Source organism: Panicum hallii, chromosome 5, assembly GCF_002211085.1.
Source record: "Panicum hallii strain FIL2 chromosome 5, PHallii_v3.1, whole genome shotgun sequence".
Taxonomy (NCBI): Eukaryota; Viridiplantae; Streptophyta; class Magnoliopsida; order Poales; family Poaceae; genus Panicum; species Panicum hallii.
In genome coordinates this window covers 776,748-804,433 of record NC_038046.1, presented here as the reverse complement: position 1 = coordinate 804,433, position 27,686 = coordinate 776,748, and the positions used below count along the sequence as shown (strand labels likewise).

Sequence of the window (27,686 nt, the reverse complement as noted above, 5' to 3'; positions counted from 1 at the left end):
ACCATATCTCCCAGTGAGTGCATGAGGGATTTTGTCAGCCAAAGCGTTGATAAGAAATAGGAATGGGCCCCATACTTTCTGTCAATTTTGATTATACAACTAAATATATACAAAAGCATCTCATACTATTTATCACAATGAGCATAATAAAAGGATTCCACACTTTACAAGGATTAACGATGGGAGCTCTCCATTATCATGCCACATTTTCGCTGTTGCCATTCTTTACAATCAGCCTTCTGATTCATATAGGATTAGAGACTCTCTGCAATTGTAATTGCCAAGCTGATCATATATTCTAGTTTCTAAAGCCATGTGCACATGTAGGGTGAAAATAAACCACAACAGGAAGGGCCAAAGGACCGCTACATTTCTTCAGGTAATCAAAATAGCCACAGCATATCCGCTCCACATGCATTTGCACCTCCTGCGTAATTCTGCCAAGACACCGAGAATTCCTGAGTACTTCACCAAACTTGTTGCTACTCCTATGCTGCGCTGGCATGGGCCACTTCCTCTGAAGAATCATCTAACTTCACTGCAGCTGATCTCAGCTGGTCTTGCTGTCTCCTGTGGTTAGCCATGCGACGTTTGCTCTCCATCCATATAAGGAGAACAGTCATGTCAGCTGGGCTCACCCCACCAATTCTGCTAGCCTGACCTATAGTTTGCGGACGTACCTACAGATCAATCACGATATAATTTAGATAAAATTAGACCACAAAAATGGCTCCCAATTTGCATTGTTGCAATTCTAAAAGATGAAAGCACAGTAATGTCAGGTCCATGTTTTCGTCTAGGCTTATTTTGAGCTTATGCTTGCACATGACATGGCACCAAGTTTCAGACAAGATGTGGCCAAGTAGTCCTAATTTTTATAGTAATTGATATCTTAAAAAATCAATTATGGGTTGTCACAAAAGATTGAACTAGTTTTGTGGGGCAAAAAAAAAACCCAAAGGAAACATGTCCATAATAAAAACGTTCGCAGGTTTTCACTGAACATATCCACAGCAGGTGAGCCACTTACCTTCGAAAGTTTCTCACGAGCTTCAATTGACAGATTTTTCATTGAGTGGTAATCCAAATCTTCAGGAAGTTTCCTGTGTTCTTGGTTAACAATCTCAACAGAGTAAAAAAAGATACAATTAAGAATCAGCTGCCTTTTCAATTTAATAAACAAAACAAATGAACTCATCAATATCAATGAACGTGGACCTTTTCTTAAGCAAAGGAAGAAAAAAAATGCACCAACGAAAATAAAGAACTAGCCGCTGCCCCAATAATCTCAACAGAACACCAAAGAGCTGAACAAGTTACTCGATAAAAAAAAATGATAGATCCATTGAATGGCAAATATACTACTACCATATCAGGGATGCATAACGCGTCATTGTTGGACATCTTGTATGATGTATGTACCATTTCTCTAGCACTTTTAACTTCCTTCATAAATCTACTCGAGTACAAAAACACATAATCATAAGCAAATTACCTGGTGTAATTGACTCTGTTGTCGTGCAATGAAACCTTCATACTTGATATCAATCTCTACACATTCCTTCTCAATTCGAGATAAATTTTCGTTTCCATATCCATGCTTATCAAGAAGTTTATATAGCACATGTGGCTTCTTCAGTATAGCTTCAAGTGTAGATGAATCCTTTACTGGTTGGTTGGATACTGCAGAAACTTCAGCAGCAAGTTCACCTCCTGATAACAGAAAATTGTGAATTTGAGCATGTGAACGCTAATGACATGATAACAACAGCATTTAGTATACTAACACCAGTCAAAATACACATTTCCCGCCATCAGGAGTCAGGACATCAACAGTCTCCAATAAATGTATTTGATCATTCCTCCTAATTATATGCTAGCAGAACTCTTAGCTTTGATGACATATCTGCTCATGAAATTTTTGGGTGACAAAATCTAAATACTTTTATGTATATTTGTTGTCAAATTCTAAAAGGTTGAATGCATGCATTCAAGGACACCTAACAAAATGAAAGATGTGGTATTTCATAGAGGTTATTCGTTAGCTTCGAAAATATATAATGCCCACCTGGTACTTTTGTAGATTTCAACCGTTCTTTTTCTTGCTTAATGCGGGCTTGCTTTGACTGATAAAGCTCCCAGCGTCTATCATCTATTAAACCAATCTCTCGTCCCAAAGGGGTCAAACGACTATCAGCATTATCTGCTCGAAGCAATAAACGGTGTTCTGACCGGCTGGATGTCCATAGATGCACCAGCAATAAAAAGAAGTTAAGAAGTTTAACAATATTGAATTTGACAACATAAAATTCAAAGCGCTCAGCTTGTAATTTTTATGTACCAAAATAAAACCATGTGTACCTCTAGTTAATAATTTACAATAGCTAACACTGATAAGAAAGCTCCATCTCATACACATTGCATGATGAGGATCATGATAATTCATTGCTGTACTCACATTTTGAGCTTAACAAAGATGAGGAAATATCAGGTGCCCAAGAGTATATTGGTGAACATATGTACAAATTCAACCCCATCCCTCAGATCCAAGTGGCCCAAAGTTGAGAGTGGCAGCTCTCTGATCCCTTTTGGACTGACTTAGGCCAATTTGGTCCAATTAAAAGGTGTGCAAGGTGATGAGGGATTCCCACCTCTCACTTGGACGTTCATAATGGATCTGAGGGATGAGATTGAGTTTATGCATGATATTTCCTGTTCAAAGATAAGCTCAACTATTATCGGAAACCTCTAAATGCAAACATTTCATACTTACTACATAGGAACCTACAACTACTTTTTGGCATCAGTGCTTTAAGCATCAATAATAAGAATATTTTCTACAGATATTATGTACCTTGTTAGCATGCGATAGGGCTCCCTAAGATCTTTTGTAACAAGATCATCAATAAGAGTCCCTATATAACTGCTTTCCCTCTCAAGAATAATTAATGATTTTCCATCAGAATGCCTAGCTGCATTGATTCCAGAAATTATACCCTACAAATAACAGTCAGCAAGCTTAGGATCCAGAAAATCTAGTTCAACCGACTTATCAAATGCAATTAACTCATGAAGAACAGAGCAGGAACAATGAATAAACCTGAGCTGCAGCTTCTTCATATCCTGTTGTTCCATTTATCTGGCCAGAGAAGAATAATCCCTCAAACTTCTTTGTCATAAGTGATCTTGAGCACTGATATGCAGGTAAGTAATCATATTCAACAGCATAAGCAGGCCTTAGCATTAGACAGTTCTCCAGCCCTGGTATAGTTCGGACAAGTGATAACTGCAATCTCTCAGGAAGCCCAGTGGAAAAGCCCTAATAAAGATGTATAAATGGTCATAAGTAGTAGGTTTTGCATCTAGAAAAAAGGAGGGCTTGGGTAAGCAACAGTGCATAGACACAACTTTCACACACAGATGGGGACAAATAGGAACAAAGCACAATATATGCCAATGTCTGATATTAACAAATTTGACCAGAGGAAAGGAGAGAATGGAGGGAGGTCAGAAAGAAGATACCTGCAGATATAGTTCAGGAACATTTCTACCCTCAGGTTCAAGAAAGATCTGATGAGACTCTTTATCTTTGAACCTTACAATCTGAAACAACGAACTTGGTTATCTTTGGAATCGTGGGTACATCAGTATTTAAAGGTATAGTACTTTGTTATTGCAAGAAAATTACAAGTTCTGTTGCCAATCCAAGAAACAAAATAAAAAAGATTGCCATGTAAACAACCGAAAAGGTCCATGGTACAGTACCTTATCTTCAATTGCTGGGCAGTATCTTGGTCCCTTTGCTTCAACCCACCCACCATAAGTTGGTGTTTCATCTAAGTTATCTCTAACAATTTGGTGCGTCTCTTTTGTGGTTCTTGTTAAATAGCAGCACATCTGCTCTCTCTCGACATGAAATTCAGGATCAAAACTAAACCAACCTACCTGTTTCAAGAGGCACCATCCTTTTATGAAAAAATATTTATGTAACATAAAAGCAACTTGATCCTCAAGCTTAACCTATCCTGACAAGCCTTAAATTTTAAAAAATGCAACTGATTTCCTTGAGCATGTGGGTGCAAACCTGCAAGGTAAACAGCATATACTAGATGCAGGAAATGTTGTGAAACTTCTGTGGGAGAATACACCTCATACAGTGGAAAAGGTGGGATTAAATCAGATTGTGGATGCATATACATTATTGTCTGCAAGTCTGCCAGTTTACTTACACCAAGGCATCTTTTGATCTTACACATGCAAGGAACACTCTGTTCACAGAATACTTTATTATCACTTTATCAGACTTCTAAACTACAAACTCATGCATACTAATGACTAATTGAGGAGATACCAGTTTAACTGGGTCAGTTCAAATGAAGTCTTGCTATGTCTAACTACCTGATGATACAGGAATGCAGCATTTAATTTGAAATCACTAGTTCATTCTTTGCCATAATATGCAATGTAAAACACACACAAAAAAAGGAATTAAAAGGACATTAGTGAAAAGTAATTGAATTACTGAATCTGCATTTCTTGATAAGTGGTGGAACTTCCACGAATGCAGATAACCAAGAACATCTGAACAATACAGTTTGTTGCTTGTACTATATATACCTCTTCATCACCATGCTGGGGTTCCAATCCAGAAAAATCAACTGTCCTGCGATCAATTCGTGGTGGTGTACCAGTTTTTAAGCGGTCAGTTTCAAAACCCAGATGCTGCAAGTTTTCAGTAAGTCCATGAGAAGCTGATTCTCCAGCTCGCCCAGCAGGCATTGATGTCCTACCAACCCAAATCTTACCACTCATAAATGTTCCAGTGGTAAGTACAACAGATGGTGCATAAAAGTCCATGCCAAAGAAAGTGCGAACACCCTCAACACTGTCATTTTTCCCAATCAACACTTCAGTAGCCATTGCCTCTCTAATGAAAAGATTTTCTGTGCTGAAGCATAGTACATGGCATAGTCAAAAAGCAATGTGAAAGATATCACAATAAAGTATATGTGATCAAAAACAGTAAACATCAACATAGCATCACAATACTTCACCTCTATTCACTTATTGGTAGGCAGAAAAATACCGTACTCTTATGTCAGAAATAATTTGCAGAATAAAATATTTACCTTTACCAGTCTATCTTGAGACTAGTCAAGTAGAACCACGGTCTTAATCCGGTAACAATAATAACAAGCCGAAATTGTGAAGGTGTCATGTTTGATATAGTTTAAATTAAAGATCACAATTTTGTGAGTACAACCTAATAATCTCTAAAATGGCAAGTTAACATGCTTAAATGAGGTAACCAAAATGAAACGATCAGAATTTATGTAGCATTAACTACTTTTGGAGCTGCCAGCCAAGAGTACAAATCCAAGTGTCGGTTCCGGGAATGACCGGCAGCTAAACCAACTCGAAGTGTGTATCGCGCGTCGTGATCGGACGTGGCCTAGCACACAATGACTCCAAGATTTATACTGGTTTAGGCAATCGTGCCCTACGTCCAGTCAAGGGTCAGTCGGTTGTATTGCTTGAGCCCAGGTGCTCGTGAGAGTTTGAAGAGTTACAAGCTTGCAAGTGGATGATGTGGTATGATCGAGATCTGTCTAGGTCTAGGTATCTTATGCCTTTCCTAGGCGGATGACCCTCCCTTTTATAGCCCAAGGGGGGTCTCCATTACAGGGGAACCAAAGGTAGAAAGAGTGAGGTAAAAAGAGAGAGTGCTCCTTGCTTCGCCAGTCGGGGTCCCCAGCTCTATCAGTCGGGACCGCCAACTCTGTCAGTCAGGACCTTCCGATGACCACCGTCCAAGTCCTGAGTCGTGGGGTGTCCGTCTTATCTTGTCTCTTTGCGTCATGCTCTATCGGTCGGGGGGCGAGTCGTGCGATGATAAGTATAGTACGGTAGTCACGCTCCGTCCCTGGCGCTAGCCCCGTCACTCCGTTGTGATGGAGGCATGTCCGCCGCGTCATAATAACGTTGCGTTGCGTCCCGTCCCTTCGCGAGGACGGGCAGGTGAAATAGTGTCCCCCTGCAGTGCAGTGGCAGTAAGAGGGACTGTAACCTCCGTGGGGGGAGTGGTTGGCCCTGTACGATAGTTGACTCTAGTGCGTCCGTCCTTATCCTCAGCACCTGTCCCTAGGGACGGTCAGTGTGGGAGGTGCGGCCGGCCCCCGACCTCGTTAGTCGGGGAAAGCGACACGTGCGTGACTCGTGCTTGGCAGGGTTCGACCGGCGTCTTAGGTCGGGACCGTAGTACGGACCTAGGCCTTGGTCGTCCCCTCGGTTGGGGACGCGGGCCGAGGCTCCAGCCGACCGGCCGGCCGGTCAAGACCGTGGGCGTGGACGGCCTGGAGAAAGTCACGGCCTAGGAGGGCGCCTGTTTGATCCACGCGTGGTCTTAGGCCATTCTGAGTGCCAGCAGGAAGTGGGCCCACTGGGGACCCCGGGTCCCTGGACCCATCACCAAGTAAAGTTAGCAACTTATGACTAAAGCGGTTTAGTATACACTGACCTTTCCACAATGTTCTTCATCTCTAATGCGTACTCTCTCTTATCAGTCTGAGCACGCAGTGCACGAACAGCAGGGCCTTTTGAGCTGTTCAGTACACGCTTTTGCAGGTAGCACCTATCAGAAGATGTAATCAGTAACACTAATATATCTTTGTTGATTCACTAGTAATTGAAGTCTTAACTCTCAGCCCAACAGACCAACACATGGGAAAACAAAAGAGAGAATTCATTCTCCAGATAAGTACACATTTGAACTTGTACCTATCAGCAATTTTTCCAATTTCACCACCAAGGGCATCTACCTCGTGGACAAGTTGAGACTTTGCAGGCCCACCCACAGCAGGGTTACAAGGCTGCATATGGAAGAGAATGAATCAGGAAACAGAACCACACTTATAATATATGATATGAAAAACAGCATACAATTTACATGCAATTCCTTGACAAAGGATGCTTCCTTATAGCATACTGAGATATGTAGCATACTTTATCAAAATTCGTCTTTTACCATATCTTTGAACATTTTGAGTTTCAACATTATCATATTCTTTCATGAAATTCAAATACCACATAAAACTTTTGAACAGAATCTGCGCCCTATAAACCTGCTGTCACAGAAGAGATTTCACATAGCTTTAATTCCTATGCACAGGGAAAGATGGATCAATTCTTCATATACGGGGCCTGATTTTTACTAAGTGGCATCAGGACTCCATGTTTACATATTTTTTTTATACATGAGCATTACGAATATCATCAGGAATGAGAAAGAATTATTTGTTGATTCCAAGGTTTACTACGTAACTGCGAATGAATACTGGAAATGTAGAACTGAAAACTGCAACAAGACTCAGTGCAGACCTGCCATGCAATCCGATCAATGTTGAGCGTAAGAAGAAGGGTGCGTGCGCCAAGGCGGGCCGACGCAAGCGCGGCCTCACATCCAGCATGGCCACCCCCGACAACAATGACGTCATACCGCTCAGAATCCAATCGGCCTCTAGAATCTAGTGCCACAAGAGAAATTCATCAGTAAGCACCTCCTCGTTTTCAGATAGCTTGAAAAATCAAAGGAAACTCGTTTCTCAGCAGCGGACATAGCTCAATTTGTCCAACCAATAACAGTTACGATGGCATACCCTTCGAGGAGGCGGTGGCGGTGGTGGAAAGGCGGCGGCGCGGAGGGGACCGCCAGGACGTCGAGGGGAGGAGGCCGCGGAAGGAAGGGGAGGGAAGAAAAGATGAGAGGCTCGCAGCAGCAGCAGCAGCCGCGGTAGCCGGCTGCGGCGGCGGGCGGAGGCGGAGTAGCATGGATGGCCGACGGGAGAGGCGGAGACTGAGCTATCTGTACTCTCTTCTCGCGGTGTGGCTCCCAAATCTCTTGAAGGAAGAAAAATTGCAAAAACACCCATACAGTTTAGGGATTTCTGTCAGTTAAAGCATTTTTCCTCTCCATTTATTTTTTTTTCTTTCCTCGTTTCTTATTTTTGTTTCCCGTAAACGCGTTATCCCTTGTGTGTCAAATTGTAAGAAACTGCCTTTCGAGAAAAAATGGAAGCAAATTTGGCAATGTTTTCTTGAATGAACACTTAAAAGCACTTAGAGAGCCGTATTCCAATATGCTCAACATCTGCCATGATGCAGTTGCAATGCAACTCTTACAAATGTCAAACGGAATTGTAACTGGCACTTCTCAGAACAAGTTGAGAACTTTCATGTTTAATCTTGGCATGCCTTTAATCTTTCCAAACTTGAGCAAGTGTTAACCGTTCGGAACATAACAGCGCACACCATCCATCTAAAGTATCTTTTCTCTGGTATGAACATATATATGTGACGACTGCTGCTATCCCATTCAACACAAGAACGCAATTCCCTGATGCTGATGCATGATATCCATACATTTTTACATGCAATACATGAAATTATTCATCAACCATCATTACTGAATAGGCACGGAGAAGTTTTTTTACATGGTTTTTCAGGGCATTCGCATTCAAGAATGCAGCGCAAAGCCTTGTGCTTCCGAGTTCTTGCTCCTTACTGATTGGCACCCCATGGATGTAACTGTCGATCCCTTCCCTTCAGAATGCCACACCGTTTTAAGAGAAGAGCCTCACGCGCATGGTAATTGGCACACGGCACAATGGGCAGGTTGATAGAATTGAACCACATTCCTTGCATGTCTTGCGCAAAGAAAATTGAAGGTTTATCAATCAGTCATCCAAAATAAGAAGTTACCTGAATTTTTATCCATGTTCCTTCAGTATTCAACTTAAGGTTAATGTTTAACCCATACTTCTCAAATCTTAAGTTAGGTTACTTCATTTGGGAAAGTTCACTACCAATAGGTATTTAGTTATTAGTGATCATTTGTCATTTCACATTTAGATACTGCACCCTTGGAGATAGCACATGGATAGAAATCTTACCAGGTGACCACACTGAAAAGCCATGTCCTTTGGATTGGTTAAACATATGGGGCATACCTGTAGGTGGCAAAGATACAGTTTAAGGTGTCATCACTCTAATATAGGGAAGAGTTACTGGTCCAAAGTACCTGCTCATCAGCAGCAGTTTTGCCAATGCCAGTTGACCGGGAGCTTGCAGTTGGAGGAGGATGTGAAGCTGCTGCATTATCATGTTCAAGAACTTTATTTGGAGGAGGAAGAATCCTGGGAGAGCCAATCCTTTGTGCTTGCTTTCTGGGAGATTAGTTTGGATAACGCAACAAATAGAACATCAGCAGATGGAAATGAAATGGCAATGATGCCAAGAAACTAATTCAGGACTGAGGACGGCAAAGAGCTGAGTAAGAACAAGTACTCTTGGTATCGGATCCCTTGAGTTGCTTTATACTGAGAAGGTATTTCCATAAGAGCTGCAAGGGCAAATGCAGCCTCCTTCTTTGACATATCCTTACTTGTTGACATAATATCGGTGAAGTTCACAAACTGCAATAGCTTATCAATAAGACTTTTGGAAGAGCAACAGGAAAGAAATTGAAATTGCAACATGAAGACCACTTTACTCAGAAGGCAATGGCAGAAAAAAAAGTATTCAAGTCAGTATAATTTTTCATACTGAAATATTCAATACTCACAACATTATGTTTAAAAAAACAGCTAGAATAAACTCAAGGTATTGTACGAGTGGAGCAACATTAAATTTGGAATTTAAATATCGTATTGTAGTATTATAATCACCTGGAAATTGTCAAAAGCTCTTTCAGGGATACAATCATCAAAATGTTGCATGGCATCCCATGGTCCATCACCCACCCCAACCATTACTATTGAAAGAGGATAGTGACTGACAACCAAATAAATGGGTTTCAGTAATGCCGCAAAACCAAACTCTAACAACTGAAGAAGTGAATTTACCTAGCCTCAACAATCGCCTGTATGGTTGCTTGTTCCTGTGGACTTAATCTCCCATCATTTGTATTAGCGGTAGTCACCTACAACTTTTGCTCAGGTCAAATATGTTGATGATTCTAGTGAAGTATTTTGCTGGTATTATGAACATGTTACCTGTCCATCAGCTATGATTACGAGGACATGGTATTGCCAATTACTATTTTCAACAGCAGAAATCGCTGCATAAATCAGAGGTGCAAAAGAAGTTGGTCCTGCACACCAGTTAAACCAGAGAATAAGCAACACACAAGCATAGACCAGTACTGCCAGTAATGGATCATAACAAGTAGCAACTAGTTTAAAGACTGCACAAGTAGGCTATGTACTGTAGTTTTCCAGGACCTTGAAACTTGTTTCACTTCAGAAAATTGAAGCTATAAAATAAAGCATTGCTATCCTAAACCATGATCTATCCTGGACTCTGGGTTCTGGAAGTTACTGAAATATCCAGTCTTCAATATTTGCACAATATCTACTGTACAAAAGGAGGGAACAAGCCTTGTTACCTGAAAGATTCAAATGTGGAACAATTTGCCGATACCTTACAAGAACCTCCTCGAAGCCACGACAGGGACGGCTATCCTGGTAGAAGCTGAAGACAGAGTGATCATGCGTAGAAGCTACAGAATGAACTACATTTTGTTAAGTCATGTACGACTAAACCAATTTCCTCAAAGCAAAATCATAATGGGAAAATAATAGAATAAGGGTGAATACTGACCATCACCAAATCCAAAACATGGTATTAAGTTATCATCATCGAAAGGTGACAGTGTTCGACCGATTATAGATATAGCTTGCTCATATGGATTTGGGTTGCCGTTAATGGCATGCAGAGATTTTCTTCCAAAGGAATACCTACCTGCAGAATTCAAAGAGCACTTCTTTATAACAAAAGGAGGATCTCAAGTAAAGCTGCTATTAAGCCAAGAAGTAGAAGGAAACAAAAGATATGACGGGATTACAGGAGTAACATCACCTGACCATTCATTGCTTTTGGTGAAGTCAATACCAAGAATTAGATTTGATGATTCGAGACCAGCTTCTCTCAGTGCAGTAGTGACCTTCATAAATTGAAATGAAAAAAAATTATATAGCAGCACAAACAAATGCTGTGGGTTTTCTTTTTTCTTGGAAAACAGAAAAGAAAATGGGGTGGTTCAAGGACATGAGCAGTGTTCACAGCAAGATATGAAATACATAATGCCCTCAAAAAAAAAGATATGAAATACATAAATGTTGTGGTGAAGGACTTGTACACTAAATGATGCTAGATTATCGTTTTAAACACTGACAGTGCCAGCACTTAACTGTAGTTTTCCATGTTTACTAATCCCAGATGTCGAAGCTTGGACAATGGCATGCAAGATTTAGGGTAGTTCCCAAAAATTTTAGGCAAAAAAAAGGCCATCTTGAAGGCCTCAATTTGACCTTTTCTGGGTTTAACTTTCTTCTAAGATAATGGAACTTATTTGTTTCTGAAAAAAAATAACTTATGTTCAACATGGATTCTCAGGGGGAAAAAAGGAGGATGACAGGAGAGATTAGCTGACAAATTTGTTTAGACTTCAGACAGATATATACATCACATCAGGAGATTTTACTGATCCTTACCTCATCCACCGAGCTATAATTGTCTGGTATAAATTTGGGCTGCCGTTTGTCATGTTTTTTGTCCTTGGAACTTCCAGATGGACCATGCCCTTGATGCCAGTGCTTGTGATGAGTTCTCTCACCCCACATTATAATAAATGATCTGCAGAACGTCTAAAATCCCAAAGGACTTGGAGGTCGCGTTTTTGTGGTTGAAGCAAAGAGGCCGCATATAAATAATGGGTGAGAATTATATCATACACAATTTTTAGACATTATGCACAAGAAAACAGGAAGAAACCAGACAGAGCATATGGTGGAAGTGGAATGGATATTTTTTTAGTATATTAGACAAATAAGCAGAGTCAGGGAATTCCTGATCTTTTGCTAGGTGACATTCCACACCCAAAACTTGTGATCTAACAAACAGATGGATCTAATAAAGTGGAGTAGATAGTTGATTCTAAGATTACCGTGCACAACCGATTTCATCAAAGGAAATGATGGAGGTACTACACAAAAAAAAAAGGACAAAACATAGATGCACAGGAAGTTTGGGATCTAGTACCCGTTCTTTTGAGTTGAAAATTGAAATTGCCTCATCATATGAACGCATGTACTGGCTAAACAAACGAAACATAAACAGAACACTGGATGCACACATCAAGTAGCGACGTAAGAGAAAAGATCGAATTAACCTAGAATAAAGTTCCTGCAGGCAGCCTAGTAAGAGGTGCAAATCAACGAGGCACAATGGTAAGTCGTTTTGCAGCACTAATTGTCCCCATCCAGTTGCTAGCCTAACCTCGAAAATCGACTGAAACCAGAATACTAGCTTGTGTCTTCCTTTCCCCTAATCACCAACCATCAGTGGCTCAAGTCGCGAAGGATAAAATTCCCAGAACAGATCGAATAATCGGTGCTAAAAAATAGAGGGATGCTTGCGGCTCTTGTTGCCAGGGTCACCTCCCATGAATGAACGACCCTTGCAGTGCAGGGATGCTAGAGGGGTGCTGGCGCGGAGAGGATTGCGTTTGTTACCTGGCGATTGAAGAAGCGCTCGCAGGCCTCGGTGCGGCGGGGCTGCGGAGCCGGGCAGCAGCGGGCCAGCAGCGAGGACGGGACACACGACGGGCGGCAGGAAGAGCGGAGGAAGTCAATGGAGACTGACTGGCGGATTCGGATTCCGGAGCGTCAGGTCAGGTGCGGAGAGTGGAGATGCTGCGGCCGAAGACAAGCCAGTGGTAACGAACCTGACCTTGAAGCCAGACAAGCAACCCAGGCAAAAAGCTCACATGCGCCTGTATTACGGGGCTGCGTTTGGTTTCGTTTCCTGGGACTTATTGATATCTAATGATTCAATCATAATTAGAAAAATATATAAGTTAATCATAAAACTAACTGTATAAGCTTAAGATTTCTAATTAATTTATAATTAGCATATATTACTGTAGCATCATTTCGCTTTCGTCTCCACCCATCCATCGTTGTTTGCACAAACAAGCACGACAATGATCTATCCATGTCACAATTTTCTCTTTTTCTGTACAGATTTAATTAATAGCTTCTGGCTGGGACCAAGAAATAAAAAGACTGAAGGACGTAATAATATAAAAAAAAATCACGCCCGGTGGGACTCGAACCCACAATCGCCTGATTAGAAGTCAGACGCCTTATCCATTAGGCCACGGGCGCCTTTTCGCTAACCTTTAAAGTAGGTTAGCTTAAGGATTGTTATTCAGATCCAGGCTCTTTCTTGGGTTGATATGTTTGCATTATCCCCTTGGAACTCGATCGATCTCTTCGGCTACTTTCAGTTTCAGGTCATGGAATGGCCGCCTACCGTAGGTATACAGTATACTCTCCTCCGGGGCTCTGATCACGGCGTCATCTTGGTACAGAAATTCACACCAAATGAAAGGGAAAAGAGACTAGACACACAACAGGTATTTCTTATTATCGTATCGCAGCAAAATTGTGGCTTTCTATGCAGGGCGGCAGCCAAACCAGTTATCTAGAAGATACAATCCTTAATTTAAAAAAAAAAGATATATTCCATCACAGCCAATGGGCATATAAATGTACAACCACATAAACGAGGCGCCGGCAACGAGAATCGGACAAAATCTCGCATCTTTGTTAAACATTATTCTGAGTCCAGCAAAGCTGCGTCCCGTTACAACCAATCAACCTGACGCAACCAACATAACTCAAAACAGAATCATCATCTCTAGCCGCATCGGTAAATTGATCAGTCAAGCATAGTGCTTCAAACGGATGCTAGGCGTCTACGCAGTCTCAGTTTGGTACATCAGCCTTTTGATACAAAGGTTCCAGACATTCTTTTGCACGATGAACCTTTGATTGGAGATAGAAACTCCCGTTCTTCGCATTCCTCTCAAACATCGTGTCATACTTCTGCAGAGTATTCGAACAGGAGAAATTCGATGTTAGGCTTGCCTCAGGCAATGGTTCGAACAGTATGAAGTTAACAGAGACTAACAGATACATGGACATATTTGTGCATCATAATACCTGAACAATCTCCTCCCAAGTCGATTTTTCACTGATACCAAGTATTTGCCGGGCTTCTTGCTCAGTCATGGCCTTGCTAGCCCGTCTAATACCATTTATAGCTTCTTGGGCAGCTCCAGTTTTGTTCGCATCTACAAGAAAAATCAGAAACAATTAACTGCATTTCAAAAGGTATATGTCACATGGACAATTTTGTTTCAGAATAAAAAGGTTCCAAGCACAGAGCCTAAAACTACCTATGACACTTTGCAGGCAAAACAAGGTTGAGTTAAAAGTTTGGTCTAATCTAACGGGGACAGCATGAAATTGACTTTTGTACACATGTATGCAATCAGTTCATATGTTCTTCCACACTAAAGTGGGACATATCCTATTGACAGAAACAGCCATATCGTGGAACTTACCATCGCTTATTAGTTCACAAAAGCAGAATTATTCGGACAATAATTCATTTTCGCATCAAGCTGGCTTGTGGTCACCCTGGTAGCGTACCATCATATCACCACCACCAAAACTGTGACAGGCTGACAGCACTGATACCAGGGACAAATGCCTCAAAATATACTTTTTGGAACCAATACTATAAGCTTTAGAATGTATTCCCTCCATCCCAAAAAATAAGTCATTCCAGGATTCAAAATTTGTCCCAAAAAACAAGTCATCTTACCCTATTTAGAAAGTGTATGTGCATGCAAGAACCAATTAGTGCCAAATATGGGTAATAAATAGGGGCAAACATGGTCATTTTACCTTCTTGTTAATTTGTCCTAGAATTCCTAGGATGACTTTTTTTTTGGGACGGAGGGAGTACATGACAAGATTCGCAGATAGCACTAAAAGAAAAAGGACAAATTTTTTGAATCTCTAATTGTATTATCTAGAGTCACTGATTACTCAGGTACCCTCAGATCAGAAACCTAGGACAACACAGGATACTAGGGGCACAAGAACTCAAAATTCGTATTTGGGATTGATATTGCCAGCTAGATACTACCAACCAACCAAACCAATTCGTATTTGGGATTGGTAATGGCTGGCTAGTGGCTACCCTGGTAGCATACCATCATATCACCACCACCCAAACTGTGACAGGATGACAGCACGGCTACCAGGGACAAATGCCTACAAATATATTTTTTGGAACCAATATTATAAGCTTTAGAGTGTACATGAAAATACTCACAGATTGCAACAAAAGAACAAGGCCCTATTTGTAAATCTCTAAAAAAATTTACAAACAGAACTGCTCCAAACGATACCCCTAAACCTTAATAGTGACTGATTATTGCTCAGGTACCCTCACATCAGAAACGTGGGGCAACACAGAACACCAGGGGCAAGAGGGCTCGAAATTCGTATTCGGCCTTGACATTGTGAGGTACATGCCACTACCAACCAAAAAGAGTGTTAGATAATTCTAATCACCGACAACTGTCTGCATACTCAGAGGTATGCCGTGGTTTGACGATGAAATCCACTGCACAATCAAAGTAGCCCGGATTTTATTTTATTTTTTTGGACAGAGGCAAGAGGAGCGGGCACTCACTGACGATGGCTTGGCGGTATGCCTGGAGCACGGCCCTGCCCACAATGCTTCCGCCACAGACGATCAGATTCGCGAGGAGCCTACCCGCCTGTTGAAAGATGAGAAGCGTCAGGTGCGGGACTAACCTTGAAAGGGGAAGAATCACATAGACGAATCGCTAGTCGAAAACGGATCGATGAAGGAATCAGAACATCGGCGTACCATGGCGATGTACTCCACTCCTCCTCCTGTGAGGGCGGCGGCGGCGGCGGGGAAGGAACCCTAGGGATAGGGACGACCTTGGAGCAGGAGCTCGCGGGGGACGCACGGCGGCGAATCGCTCTCCGAGGAGGGAGGGCACGCCGCCGGAGGGCTACGGGCTCGCTCTGATTCGTGGCGGCTCCGGTGGACGGCCGCGTTGCTCTTCTTGCTTGGTTTTGAGCTTCTAGGGCTCATCTTGGGCGGCACGAAAGACGTTTGTGGATAGTAGTTGGGCCGATTCTACAGAGCCCCACACTAGGCCCAACATGTCGCTGGTTGCCCAGCTTGTACGATTTTTTTTCTCTCTTCCGAGGTAGCTGAGGGCCAGTTTGGCAGAACTCCCAGATCTGATTCTCTGCTGAATCCAGCAAGAAGTCTGCTAAACAGTTTTTAGAGAGAAGTAATTCTCTGCTGATTCTGTGGAGTGATTCTTTGAAATAAACTAAGAGGCTGGGAGCTGAAAAAAGTAGCTTCTCCTAATTCTGTGAAGTGATTCTCCATTCTGATTTTAAGAGTTTATGCTAAAGAATCAAACAGAATCTCCTTCAGCCACAGAATCACTTCTCTTAGAGAATCAGCTCCCACAGAGAATCAGAATCAGTTGGAGCTCTACCAAACTGGCCCTAATTTCGCCAACAAATTCCCTTGTTATAGTTGTAGCCTTGTGAAAATGACTAGTATTTTACTTTCTTTTATGAGAGCACGGTATAAGTACAAATTAACGTGGTACATAGTACATTGATCAGCAGCTACGATTTGAAATTACAAGGGCTCGATGTGTTTTACTTGTCGTCCGGTATCTGATTAGCCTTCCCGTCGCAGTCGGCGACATTGTTGTACTGGTACGTGATGGCGCACACAAGGAAGTAGCCGAAGTTGACGGCGGCGACCAAGGCCAGCGTCCAGTACACCCTGTCCAGCCGCGACCGGTTCAGGTCGTCGGGCAGCCACCCCGTGGAGCGCCGCACGACGTCCACGAACGCCGTGCTCAGGTACGCCCCCACGGCGATGAACAGCGGCGGCATCGCGGTGGCCGTGCTCCGCAGCGTCGCCGGGAACTCCTGGTAGAACAGCGCCGTGTTCCCCGGCAGGTGCAGCGCCTCCTCCGCGCCGGTCACCGCCAGCTGGGCCACCAGCCACAGCGCCGACATCGGCAGCGCAGCGGCCGCTGCTGGACCGCCGCCGGCGTGGCCCTGGGAGTGGGCGGCGCGCGCCAAGCGGATCCGTCTCCGCTCCACGAGCGCGGCGACCGCCATGCTGGCGACGTTCAGGGCGTGCCCGAGCCCGACGCGCCGCAGCGGGGTCAGCTTGCGGCCGCCCGTGAGCCGCTCCCAGAGCGGGGCGACGAGGCGGTCGAAGAGCGCGGCGAAGAGGATGAAGGCGGCCAGCACGGTGACCGTCATTGAGGCGGCCGGGACGACGAAGCGAGGCGCGAGGGCACGGTCCATGGTCAGGGCCTGGAGGACGGTGAGGCTCACCTGCGCGTTCACGGTCATGCTCACCAGGATCCCCGACGACCAGAGCGGCAGCACCCGGACCAGCGATTTCAGGTCCTCCACCTCTCGCACCGTGCACAGGCGCCATGGCTTGGCTACGGACCCGTCACACGGGTCAGTTTCCCCTGCTGCGATCATCGCAGCTCGGTTCAAGAACCTGACAGGAACAGGGGTGTGATCATTGATCGCAGGACCTGTTTGAAACCCAAGAACGAAATTTGGAAAGATTCCGAAGAAAACAATTCAAATTTCGAAGGCGTCTGACCTGAATCTTTCACTTGGAGTTGGAGCGTGATCTGTGCCGCGACCTGATCCATGGTAATACTTCATTCTAGCAAGTGAGGTCGAGGTCAGCGTTGCCTTCCTCGCAGCGGCCACCGCCACCCTCGCCAGGGCCGTAAACGGGCTCCCTTTCGGGACGGGCCGTCTGTAATATCTGGACCCGGTAACCAACGCGACGAGGCCCAGCCCGGTTGTGGTAACGCAGACGCCGAAGCCCAGGGCCCAGCTGACGCTGTCCTGCACGTACACCAGCGCCGTGTCGCCGGCCACGTAGGACGCGTAGAGGCAGACGAAGTACCAGCTGAAGAAGGCGTCCCGGCCGCGCCGCCGCTCCTCGCCGCCGACGAACTGGTCCGCGCCCAGCGTCGCCGCGTTGTACCGTGTCCCGCCGTTGCCGACGGCCAGGAGGCACACCGCCGCGTAGAGGACCGCGGCTTGGATGGCGCTCGGCGGTTGTCGTTGGCATGGCGGCGACGCGGCGGCGCACGGCGGCGGACGCAGCGACGGGAACGCGGCCGTCAGAGTGAAAACCAAAAATGACTGCACAACCCCACGTAACAGCAGGTTAATTACACACACTGACACACAGGAGCTAGTGATGATCGATCAGCAGGAGACAGACAGCGCAGCTTATTATACTGTATCACCGTACCAGCAGAGAGATGGCGACGCCGGCGGCGACGACGGGGTAGCAGCCGAAGTATGCGTCGGAGAGGGCGGCGCCGAGGACGGGCGCGAGCTGCATGCAGCCGCGTACGATGTTGGAGATCTGCGCGGCGTCGATGGTCCTGACGTTGTACTTGCTGATGAGGTAGACGATGAGGTTGCTGCTGGTGGCGCTCATGGCCATCCCCAGCCCTACCACGCTCCCTGCACAGCTAGTACAAATAATATACATGCAGCATGATCCGTGTACGAAACGTGTCAAACAATAGATCGAGACTTATTTGATTGGCATATATATTTTTTCAATGATAAAGAATACAATTAGCGATCGACCTGCAAGAAATGGCAGAGTGATCCAGCCTCCTTTCTGCTTCCTGACAGCAGGTGTCTGGTCATGATCAGACGACGATACAGTAGGTGCAGCTGTTCTCATGTTGCCCTGGCAGGCAGGACTGACGACTGTGTGGTAAGCTGAGGAGATCAGAGTATGGCAATGTATATATGTGACCTTGCTACTTGCTTGTGTGTGTATATACAAGAGGTCCATCAAATTAATAAAGATCAGAGTAATGTACGATAATATAATGATGAAGGGACACTAGTACAGAAATGATCATGAGTCCCAATTGAAAACCCCACGTAGTCCCAGTTTCTCAACCGGCACCGCCAATCTAGAACTAAAGCCTTCGGCCTTTAGTACAGGGTCAGGTAGCCGGGACTAATGGGGACCTTTAATCATACCAACCGGGATTAAATGTTGGGAGCCTCTTTAGTCCCGGTTGGTGTTATTTTTTTATTTTTCATATGTTCCTTTCTATTTATTTTTTATTTTAGTTATATTTTGATATTCGAAATTACGTAGTCTTCTATTGTATACGTTCCTACACGCTCATTCGAGCTGAGTATGAAATACACTAATATATACACACACATACAAAGTTGGATTCACCACTAATAAAGTGCAACAAAGTGAAACATAGATATATACATATACATACAAAATGCAACCAAGTTTTATATAACATCTGTGTTATATTCAATTTGAATAATTATTCATAATACAAAATAAATACCAAATATACATCTTTTTTCACTTTCAATAACTATTCAACTTGAAATTTCACATTCACACATTCACATTTCACTTTTAAAATGAGAGTATGTATGTATGGTCACATACTCTCGTTTTAAAAATAGAAAATTTTTAATATACTCATTGTCATATCCATATTTGTTCTAAATAGTATTCCGCTCTCTCTCTCTATATATACTTCCATTCCAAAAAATATCATTCTACTCTATATACCTATTTTGATGAACTAATACAAGTAAATCATATCTACACATGCAAACATTAAGTAAATATGAGCTCAAATGGTGTATAGATCGAAAAAAATTAACATTTAACCCAATCTAAAAAACTTCTAAAATCTCTATTTCTAAATCATGAAATGAGCTCCACTAGCAATGGATGAAGTTTCTAACTTTTAAAACTGTTGGATGGAGGGAAAATCAAAAACCTTCACAAATCTTGAAGAAAATGAGCATGAACTCCCCACACCTGAGCCAAGAACAAGAAGAATATACCTGGAAGAATGGCTCGAGCAGGGGGAGGAAGAAGGGGCTAAAAAGGTTTCTGAGTAATTTAGTTCCGGTTCGAGTCATCAACAGGGACTAAAGGATCATCTTTAGTCCCGATTGGAGGCTATCATCAAGACGAATTGTGCCGCGCGCTATTAGGTTCGGTTGGAGCCACTAACCGGGATAAAAGGCCCCTCACTGCTCCTCCCGTGTCTAGCCGTCGGATCTGAAACTGATACTTTCATTAGTATGTTCTGCACCAGTGGGAATAACGTACACTCAACATGCATGTGTATGGATGAATTATGAATGGAGAAGATCTATCGACCTTTATTCGCCTGGCTTATTATGAAGATTTGGCCTACGACAGTATATGGAGGGAGGGATGGAGCTGATAGATGAGCGAGCATCTTTGCCTTTGCCGTACGCTGCTCTACTCCTGTTTGCCATGATGATCGATGATCTCAAAGGAATTAAACTGCATAGTATATATCTATGATTCAGTTGGTTGCTGCTGCTACACCTGCATGTGTAGCTAGGTACGTAATAGTAAGGTGTTCCACTAGCAACTGTAATGGGAGCACTACTACTTGATATAAGCAGCAGCTAGCCTCCATTTTGTCTCCGCACTGAAAGGACGATTCCAAGTGCTTGAGAACCAGTGCTTTTGCGAACTAGTGGATCCATCCATCGATGCATGCACGCGCAGCTAGCATCATTCTTCATTCCTTTCGGTCTCTTCCTTCATATTTTTTTTTATTTTAACCAAGAAATTAAGCTGAGCAGAATGTATGAGTTCCCAGGTGTCGAGAGCTTATTGCTTGAACCACTGTCTGGTGTGGTCGCTTCCTTGGTATGTGTCGAGCATTACCACTCCATCACAAATAAGGTTTTTTGTCACCGCAATCAATTCTACATTTTTGAACTTTATTTGGTCAGAAATTGCTTTTATATATGTTGGTACTCCTTTCTTTTATCAAACTATATAGCTTCGTGCCTTGTTGTTCAAAAAAAAATGTTCTTGAGGATCTTCCTGCATCTTTTTTTTTTGTTTTTGTAAAAAAAGTTACATGCTTATTATTATTCTACGCATGCCATACAATTTTCTATTGTGCAGACGCAACAGGTCAACATTTACGACTCTCATTAATTTACTAAATTGAATATGTCGTGTTGCCCACTATCACAATGTCAATGCATCGTAATTCTAGTTTAATTTATTCCACGCACCAACGATAATCTAATAGCATTATAACCAAGCACTTAATAAAAAGAAGTTGACAGGACACTGGACTGAAAAAACCGAAAACAAGCAGCAGAGGTTATATTAATCTTCCTCGAAAAAAAATAAGTTGAATCTGTACTACTCTATATATGAAACCCTGTTTATTGCACTGCGCGATCGATGGCAGCCAGTATAAGTTCCCCATACAAGTCTATGTCTAGCAGGTTATTGACATGTGATTAATCTATAATGATACTTGTTTCACCGAAAAGGAAAGAAAAGAGACCACAAACAGTGACAGTTGTTTAAAAATTTGTAATCAGACTAACTCAACGTAAATCAGTGGTTACTACTAGTATGAGGCATGTCAAGTGGGCCCTGGACCATGCTACTGTCAGATTCCATCGGTCTTGTCATCATGCATGGATCTTTTTAATTAAAATCTGGCCTGGGGAAGAAGCAAGCAAGCAAGAGTGCAAGACCATGCATCCGGCATCCGATGATGATGGCGATCGGTGAGGAAAAGTGTCGACACCCTGGTCGCCCCTAACCTGAAACGAAGCTGGCGAGGCCTAGGGGTGCGTGCCCACTGGCCCCGGGGATGAGCACACGGTGTCCTCATCCGGGCCCCGCCGCCCTGGCCTCTCAATCAGCTAGCTCCGGATCCCTGCTGCTGACTAGCTTGTTGGCATCATTCCAACAACTAGAATCACCGATATTTCAGGAATCATCAGTTATTGTTACCTGCTTGGCGCCAGGCTACAAAAGCAGCATCTCAAGTCACCTGGAGCACGGCAGTTCTTATACAAAATTGAACTAATTTCCTAGCTAATTCCTTTTGCTGCACATGTAGCTGGCCAGCTGGGAATCGAACTAGCTAGAACTTCAGTTCAGACAACCCAAAAGCATGCATCACTTTTTTATATATGATGGAACACTGCAGCCGATCTGCTGCAAGAGCTAGTCGAGCAATATACCAACTGGCCTGGCGGCAACAGTATGTGTTATATTGCTTGCAGACTCTTGCAGATCGATCGGCTACGTGTACAGTGTAACTAGCTAGCTAACTGGCCTGTCGCCGTGCATGCATCACATGGCAATGAGCACATCATGTTGCTAATCACTGTCGTCGCAGCTAGGTGGAAAAGCTAGCACTGAGCGCTTCTTTGATTTCAATAAATTCTCAAGAACTACGATAGATATGGTTATCGAGATGACAACATAAAATGCAGGTAGTAGATCTGATTTACAGTATCTTGCTTTCATAGCTAGCTAGTACTGGGCTAAAATACTGTCGCAAGTTAATTACCATTATATTAATGAGAGGACCAATACCCATATTGTCTAGAGAAATTAAATTACTGGTCCTTTGAGAACAACGGACAAAGTTAAAAACTACTATCAAATGTGTCAACTACAAAAAAAGGTGGCTTCAGCAAAATTAAGAAAAAGAAAATGCAGCATGATTTCATGCATGCACCCCAGCTCTGTCTCTCCCTCCCTCTAGCTCCCTCGCTTTTTCAACGGTGTTCTTAATTAACCTTATAAAGGACCTCCAAGGTTACAAGTAATCACTTTTTTACAAGCTGATTTCATCCAAATAAACACACGCCCAGTACTATGTATGGTAGATCCATGTTGCTTTCAAGCCGATCAATATTTGAAAGGTACATTTCCGCAAAAAAAAACATCTGCAAGGTACATGACAAAAACAAGCTACCTGCCCGTCCAACGCACACACGCCGGCCGTGAGGTATAGCTACCTAGCAAGCTCAACTTCAACGAAGAAAGAGAAGCAAATTAAAGAGGTCAAGGGCACCTCTCTTGCGTCGTCTGTCGCATCAGTTGCAGGTCTGCTAGCAATCGATACAACAAAAGCAGCTAGCAGCAGCAGCAGCAGCAGCAAGAGAGGAGGCTAGACGACGATGGCGTCCATGGAGTGCGTGCTCCATGTCCTGCTGCGAGTGATGATGAGAAGAAGCATCTGCAGACTGCAAGAGGTCGTCGACATGGCTGTGGATATCGGCACGGCGCTCGTCGTGGCGGTACGGGTCTCCGGCCTGGTCTTCCGTCGGCCGCCGGCGTCGTCGTCCATCTCAGCAGGCGCTTCAACTACATACTACTACTCCCCGGCGGCGGCCTCCTTGATAGGCATGTCTAGGATTGACAGGCACTAGCTTAACTATTAGCTAGGCAGGGTGATGATCGAGCTACATCTGATCCGGTCTGTAAGTACCAATGATTATTAATGCGTTTTAATTTGTGAGTAGTATATATAAATTCAATTCAGTACTGTTTTAGCTACACATGCTGTGCTGCTGCATCTATATGTAGCTAGTTTGAGTAATTATGAGGTCGCGATAAAACTCTCGCATCTATATATCAGAGATGGAGAGATGGCGATTATTTGGATGGTCCCGTTCTTCTTCTCCTGATGAACTACTTTCATCTTCTGACCTCTTTGATTTGCTGGTTTCATCTTATTATGCAGTTTGAGTAATTGAGGTCTGCTGGTGATGCGGTGCTACTGGTCTGTATATGCTGTTTGAATAATTGAGGTTGCAAGTCAAAATGAAATTCTGGCATCCATCCGAGAAAGAAATAATAGTGATTAATTATTTGGATCTAATAATAGTCCCATGCATTAGTTCTTTTCTCCTTAACTTTCATCTTTATTTTCACCTCTGTGATTTGGTTGTTTCATCTTATATTTGTGTGTAATTGTCACTCTGGCTTTCACCGTACCATAGGTAATAAGACTGCAAAGGGGGGAAAAAACTCATATAGCATTAGGTCTCTGGAGGCTTTATTAAAGAATATTTCAGAATAGATCAAGTATATTAGATGCATGCATGCATGCACTACTTATGGCCGATCAGAAAAAAACAAGATCCAAGTCTGCAGAAAAACAAGCTAGTTATTAGCCAAACTAAATGGTGATTCCGGACACTGGGAGTTCAGTTAGTCTTACTTGTAAAAAGATCTTGACCGTTGCTGCCCAATTATTTCTCCATCACTCATTTATGTCCTGCAGTGTCTTCCTTTGACCACACACATTTATGGCCACATTTCACATGCAACTAGCTAGGATTATTTTGTCAGGCACTAGCTAGCTAGAGTGAGATACATCTATCTATCTTCCCCCTGTAATTACCAGCGATTATTTGTGCGTTTTGTGAGTAGTAAATTTAATTCACCGTTTAGCTGGCTATATGTTGAGGTCGCAAATCAAAAGAAAATTCCAGCTGCTTTATTAATTGTCTCCTCTTGAACTTTCATCTTTTCACCTCTTTGATCTTATTTTTGCGTGTGATTATTCTATGTCACTCTATCTAGCTGAATTATTGGAGCACCGCAACAGGAAAATTGCAAATAAAGTGAAACTTTGTCAAATAACTCCCAACAGGAGAATTGCGTGTGATTATCCTTGTGTGTCTGCCCTTAACCACACACCACATTATTTATGGCCACATTTAATTTCACATGACTCTACCTAAAAACTTTGTCAAATAACTCCCACCACCTGTGAAATAGTAAATGTTAGCTAGATTTTCATCAACAATGTGACCATATTTACTACACCTTCGTTTCTTTCGGTTTGTATAAAGCAGGAAATTTTATGGATCGATACAACGACTATCCACTGTAAATGGCCTACTTACTATATAGAAATAAAAGTAACAAATCAGATGATGTTTAAGAGTTAGAGGGTGTTTGGTTTCAGAGGGCTAAATTTTAGTCCTGTCACATCAAAGAGAATTTTATCATTTAGAAATATTAAATAAAATCTAATTACAAAACTAATTGCAGAATCTCTAGGCTAATTCATGAGATGAATCTAATAAGATATGTTAATTCATAATTAGCGGATGGGTACTACAGCATTAATGTAGCAAATCATAGGTTAATCAGGCTCATTAAAATCATCTCGTGAATTAGCATCTATCTGTAAAATAAATTTGTAAACAGATTTTATTTAATACTTCTAAATAGCAAGATTTTCTTTGATATGACAGGGCTAAATTTTAGTTCTCCGGAACTAAACGGGTTCTTAGTTCTCCGGAACTAAACGGAGCCTTAAACGCATGAACGAACTAATTAAAGAGGGAAGTGGATCTGAAGGACCATTATATTTGCCCTCAGCTGGACAGACCGAGAGAATAATAGCTAGGGTAAAGTAGCCTAGAAATTATATATAGAACGATATGCATTTAGCAGAGGCTAAAATACCGTACATCTGTGACCGAGAGAGAGTACAAATGATGATAATATTGTAAGTGATTCTGAGTGGACAATAGACTATTAGTTCAAAGAAACGGGAGTCTTGCAGCATTCGCAACAAACAGGGACATAGAGACAGACAACTAGTGACTTTGTGTACCCCCTAATAAGTGTACAAAACTCACATTCTAGCTACTTACCATAGTATGCTGGCTAGAGTGCCATCCATCACAATACGAAAACCGTGTGGGGGGGGGGGGGGGGGGTGTGGAATACAAGTAAAATGTGTTTAAAAAAGACAACAGCACGCTGATTTTTTTTAGAGTTTTAGGGCTCAGGACCCCGTCTATTGAAAGATAAGAGAACGTTTTTATAGTGTAGGTTCTGAATGGCCCAAGCCAACAGAGAAACCAAGGTTTAAACTGGATATAGGGGGCGTTCGTTTCCGGGTATCTAAATTTTAGAGGGGTCACATCAAAGAGAATCTTATCATTTAGAAGTATTAAATAAAATCTAATTACAAAACTAATTGCAGAACCCTAGTGCTAATTCGCGAGACGAATCTAATGAGGTATATTAGTCCATGATTAGCGAACAATTACTGTAGCATCACTGTGGTAAATTATGGATTAATTAGGCTCATTAAATTTGTCTCGCGAATTAGCATCTAGCTGTGCAAAAAGTTTTATAAACAGATTTTATTTAGTACTTCTAAATAGCAAGATTCTCTTTGATGTGATGGGTCTAAAATTTAGATAGGAGGAAACGAACACGCCCATATTCTTCAGGAACAAAACCTGACCAGAGACACAACAGAAAGGCTAAAAGAAACGAAACGACGATCGCCAGGACTTTTGTGTTGCCAGCTGAAAACATCAAGCCCGGGACATCTGGAAACTCCCCCAAGTCTCAGACCACCAGCATGGAGTGATCCATCTCCCCCAGCTTTGTAGGTTATCGGTACTTCCTCAGCAGAGCTTGTCAGTGTCGCTTCCGGCCATTGGTTTAGGTCCACCATCATCCCAGAATCATTTCTGGTCTTCTTGCCAGGACAGTCAGGTATGTTACCCGCTCATTCTTGTTGGCCGGGCATAGAATTAGTCAATTCTGCGCCAGCCTTATCACTCTCATCAGTAACTCTTCCATGCTCCTCCACTCTATCTGCTGAAAGCAAAAGTCATTTCTTAGTTTCCAAATCCCGCAAAGAGCTGCAAAACTAATTATATTCACAGCAGATAATTTTTTGTTGCTAAGCCACTTGGTACCTATTGATTCAAAGGAAGCACCAATCTCGAGACCAATGGCCTGAGATATCATAAACCACATCTTCCTAGCTACTACACGGTCAAAGAAAAGATGCTGACTGTTCTCATTTTCATTATAGAAAAGACAAGAAGCCACCTCTACTTTCTGTCTTTTTGCAAGATTACCTCTGGTAAGGATCTTGTTTTTAAACAACAGCCATGAAAGAATTGAACTCTTGGGGGAACTTTAAGGCTCCAAATACTAGGAATATAAACTGGAACAACACCTCTAAAAGTAATCACTTTGTATAAAGACTGAGAGGAATAAATGCCTATAGAAGTAAACTGCCAAACTATAGCATCTTCCTCACCAGTTACCTCGAGAGTGGAAGCTAGTTGGAGTACCTCTGACCATTATCTATACACAACCTCACATCTACGGACTCATAAAGGTGCACTTCAAGGCCATCCCAAAGGTCTTCAATGGTACTCATCTTTTCATTAACTATCACACTACGCCAAAACAGCAAATAGGAGCAAGCAATCTGAGACAAGTCTCTAAGGGCACGTCTCAGATTACAGAAAGAGAGTCGCGCTAAAAATGAGGGCGCGGCGCTGCGTGGGGTGGAGACAAATGCGAGACGCGCCATGGGAGGGCACGTCTCCGATCATTTTGAGATCTGAGATGCGCCTTAACGTAGCTCGTCTCGCATTTATTCCCACCTCAATGCGCCGTGGGCGGGCTTGAACGTAATGCGAGACGAGCCTTAGTAAGGCGCGTCTCGCATAGTAATGCGAGACGCGCCTTAGTAAGACTCGTCTCGCATTGATCCCAAAAAGGGGGTGGGGCGCGGTGGGGCGCGTCTGTAGCGTACAATACAATTACATATTACACGTACATGGAATCAATCCCTTGAAACCGAACGAACATTCCATTACATTGTCTCAAATACGAATAATGTCACAATACATTACAATGTCTAGGCTAAATCTAGCAATTATTATTACATCGACATCAATTATTACATAGATATTAAATCAGGCATTGGAGCTGGCTTAGGAGCGCTAGCAGCTTCGCGAGCTGAATCAACGTCCTGCCCCCTGTTTGCGTTGTTGTTCCCC

General features: G+C 42.9%; 4 protein-coding genes and 1 non-coding gene across 7 annotated transcripts; all 5 read right to left on the bottom strand.

Moving 5' to 3' along the window:
• Positions 1–106: 106 nt before the first annotated feature.
• On the bottom strand, positions 107–7,884 carry LOC112893476 (tRNA uridine 5-carboxymethylaminomethyl modification enzyme MnmG). The gene is made up of 13 exons (XM_025960837.1): positions 7,656–7,884; positions 7,378–7,523; positions 6,778–6,869; positions 6,518–6,631; positions 4,618–4,948; positions 3,766–3,945; positions 3,523–3,603; positions 3,101–3,319; positions 2,855–2,997; positions 2,069–2,235; positions 1,496–1,713; positions 1,031–1,123; positions 107–680 (listed from the first exon to the last, which is right to left on the bottom strand). The coding sequence occupies exons 1-13, from the start codon at positions 7,825–7,827 to the stop codon at positions 489–491; spliced, it is 2,148 nt and encodes a 715-aa protein (XP_025816622.1). The 5' UTR covers positions 7,828–7,884; the 3' UTR covers positions 107–488.
• A 348-nt stretch (positions 7,885–8,232) lies between these two features.
• On the bottom strand, positions 8,233–12,765 carry LOC112893477 (E3 ubiquitin-protein ligase RGLG3-like). Of its 3 annotated transcripts, none has more exons than XM_025960838.1 (12): positions 12,570–12,765; positions 11,550–11,718; positions 10,915–10,999; positions 10,657–10,797; positions 10,442–10,555; positions 10,050–10,147; positions 9,900–9,976; positions 9,723–9,828; positions 9,343–9,470; positions 9,077–9,221; positions 8,949–9,005; positions 8,233–8,702 (listed from the first exon to the last, which is right to left on the bottom strand). In XM_025960838.1, exons 2-12 carry the CDS (start codon positions 11,676–11,678, stop codon positions 8,619–8,621), a joined length of 1,164 nt encoding a protein of 387 aa, XP_025816623.1. In that variant the 5' UTR covers positions 11,679–11,718; positions 12,570–12,765; the 3' UTR covers positions 8,233–8,618. The 3 variants fall into 3 exon arrangements, with proteins under 3 accessions (XP_025816623.1, XP_025816624.1, XP_025816625.1); XM_025960839.1 differs by having other exon boundaries at positions 11,550–11,702; XM_025960840.1 differs by lacking the exon at positions 12,570–12,765 and having other exon boundaries at positions 10,920–10,999; positions 11,550–11,618.
• Positions 12,766–13,150: 385 nt separating this feature from the next.
• On the bottom strand, positions 13,151–13,223 carry TRNAR-UCU. The gene has a single exon. It is a non-coding gene; the product is annotated as a tRNA-Arg (tRNA).
• Positions 13,224–13,640: 417 nt separating this feature from the next.
• LOC112893478 (mitochondrial import inner membrane translocase subunit PAM16 like 2-like) lies at positions 13,641–16,036 on the bottom strand. Its single transcript, XM_025960841.1, has 4 exons — positions 15,811–16,036; positions 15,610–15,697; positions 14,064–14,194; positions 13,641–13,946 (listed from the first exon to the last, which is right to left on the bottom strand). Exons 1-4 carry the CDS (start codon positions 15,811–15,813, stop codon positions 13,827–13,829), a joined length of 342 nt encoding a protein of 113 aa, XP_025816626.1. The 5' UTR covers positions 15,814–16,036; the 3' UTR covers positions 13,641–13,826.
• Positions 16,037–16,511: 475 nt separating this feature from the next.
• Positions 16,512–18,778, bottom strand: LOC112894743 (protein NRT1/ PTR FAMILY 2.7-like). The gene is made up of 4 exons (XM_025962543.1): positions 18,627–18,778; positions 18,280–18,497; positions 17,611–18,167; positions 16,512–17,502 (listed from the first exon to the last, which is right to left on the bottom strand). Exons 1-4 carry the CDS (start codon positions 18,724–18,726, stop codon positions 16,632–16,634), a joined length of 1,746 nt encoding a protein of 581 aa, XP_025818328.1. The 5' UTR covers positions 18,727–18,778; the 3' UTR covers positions 16,512–16,631.
• Positions 18,779–27,686: the final 8,908 nt, after the last annotated feature.

Bases quoted from the DNA above. Each gene is read 5' to 3' on its own strand.
- LOC112893476 (XM_025960837.1), bottom strand. From the start codon at position 7,827: ATGCTACTCCGCCTCCGCCCGCCGCCGCAGCCGGCTACCGCGGCTGCT. The intron at 7,524-7,655 runs GTATGCCATCGT...TTGTGGCACTAG, and splicing joins CGCCACCGCCTCCTCGAAGG to ATTCTAGAGGCCGATTGGAT. The intron at 3,320-3,522 runs GTATCTTCTTTC...CATCTTTATTAG, and splicing joins TTCCTGAACTATATCTGCAG to GGCTTTTCCACTGGGCTTCC.
- LOC112893477 (XM_025960838.1), bottom strand. From the start codon at position 11,678: ATGTGGGGTGAGAGAACTCATCACAAGCACTGGCATCAAGGGCATGGT. The intron at 10,798-10,914 runs GTGATGTTACTC...TGAATTCTGCAG, and splicing joins CAAAAGCAATGAATGGTCAG to GTAGGTATTCCTTTGGAAGA. The intron at 9,471-9,722 runs GTGATTATAATA...AAGCTATTGCAG, and splicing joins GAGCTTTTGACAATTTCCAG to TTTGTGAACTTCACCGATAT.
- LOC112893478 (XM_025960841.1), bottom strand. The intron at 14,195-15,609 runs GTGAGTGCCCGC...TTTTTCTTGTAG, and splicing joins ATACCGCCAAGCCATCGTCA to ATGCGAACAAAACTGGAGCT. The intron at 13,947-14,063 runs GTATTATGATGC...AATACTCTGCAG, and splicing joins CTTGGGAGGAGATTGTTCAG to AAGTATGACACGATGTTTGA.
- LOC112894743 (XM_025962543.1), bottom strand. From the start codon at position 18,726: ATGAGAACAGCTGCACCTACTGTATCGTCGTCTGATCATGACCAGACA. The intron at 18,498-18,626 runs GTCGATCGCTAA...CTAGCTGTGCAG, and splicing joins CACTCTGCCATTTCTTGCAG to GGAGCGTGGTAGGGCTGGGG. The intron at 18,168-18,279 runs GTACGGTGATAC...GGGGTTGTGCAG, and splicing joins GCGTCGCCATCTCTCTGCTG to TCATTTTTGGTTTTCACTCT.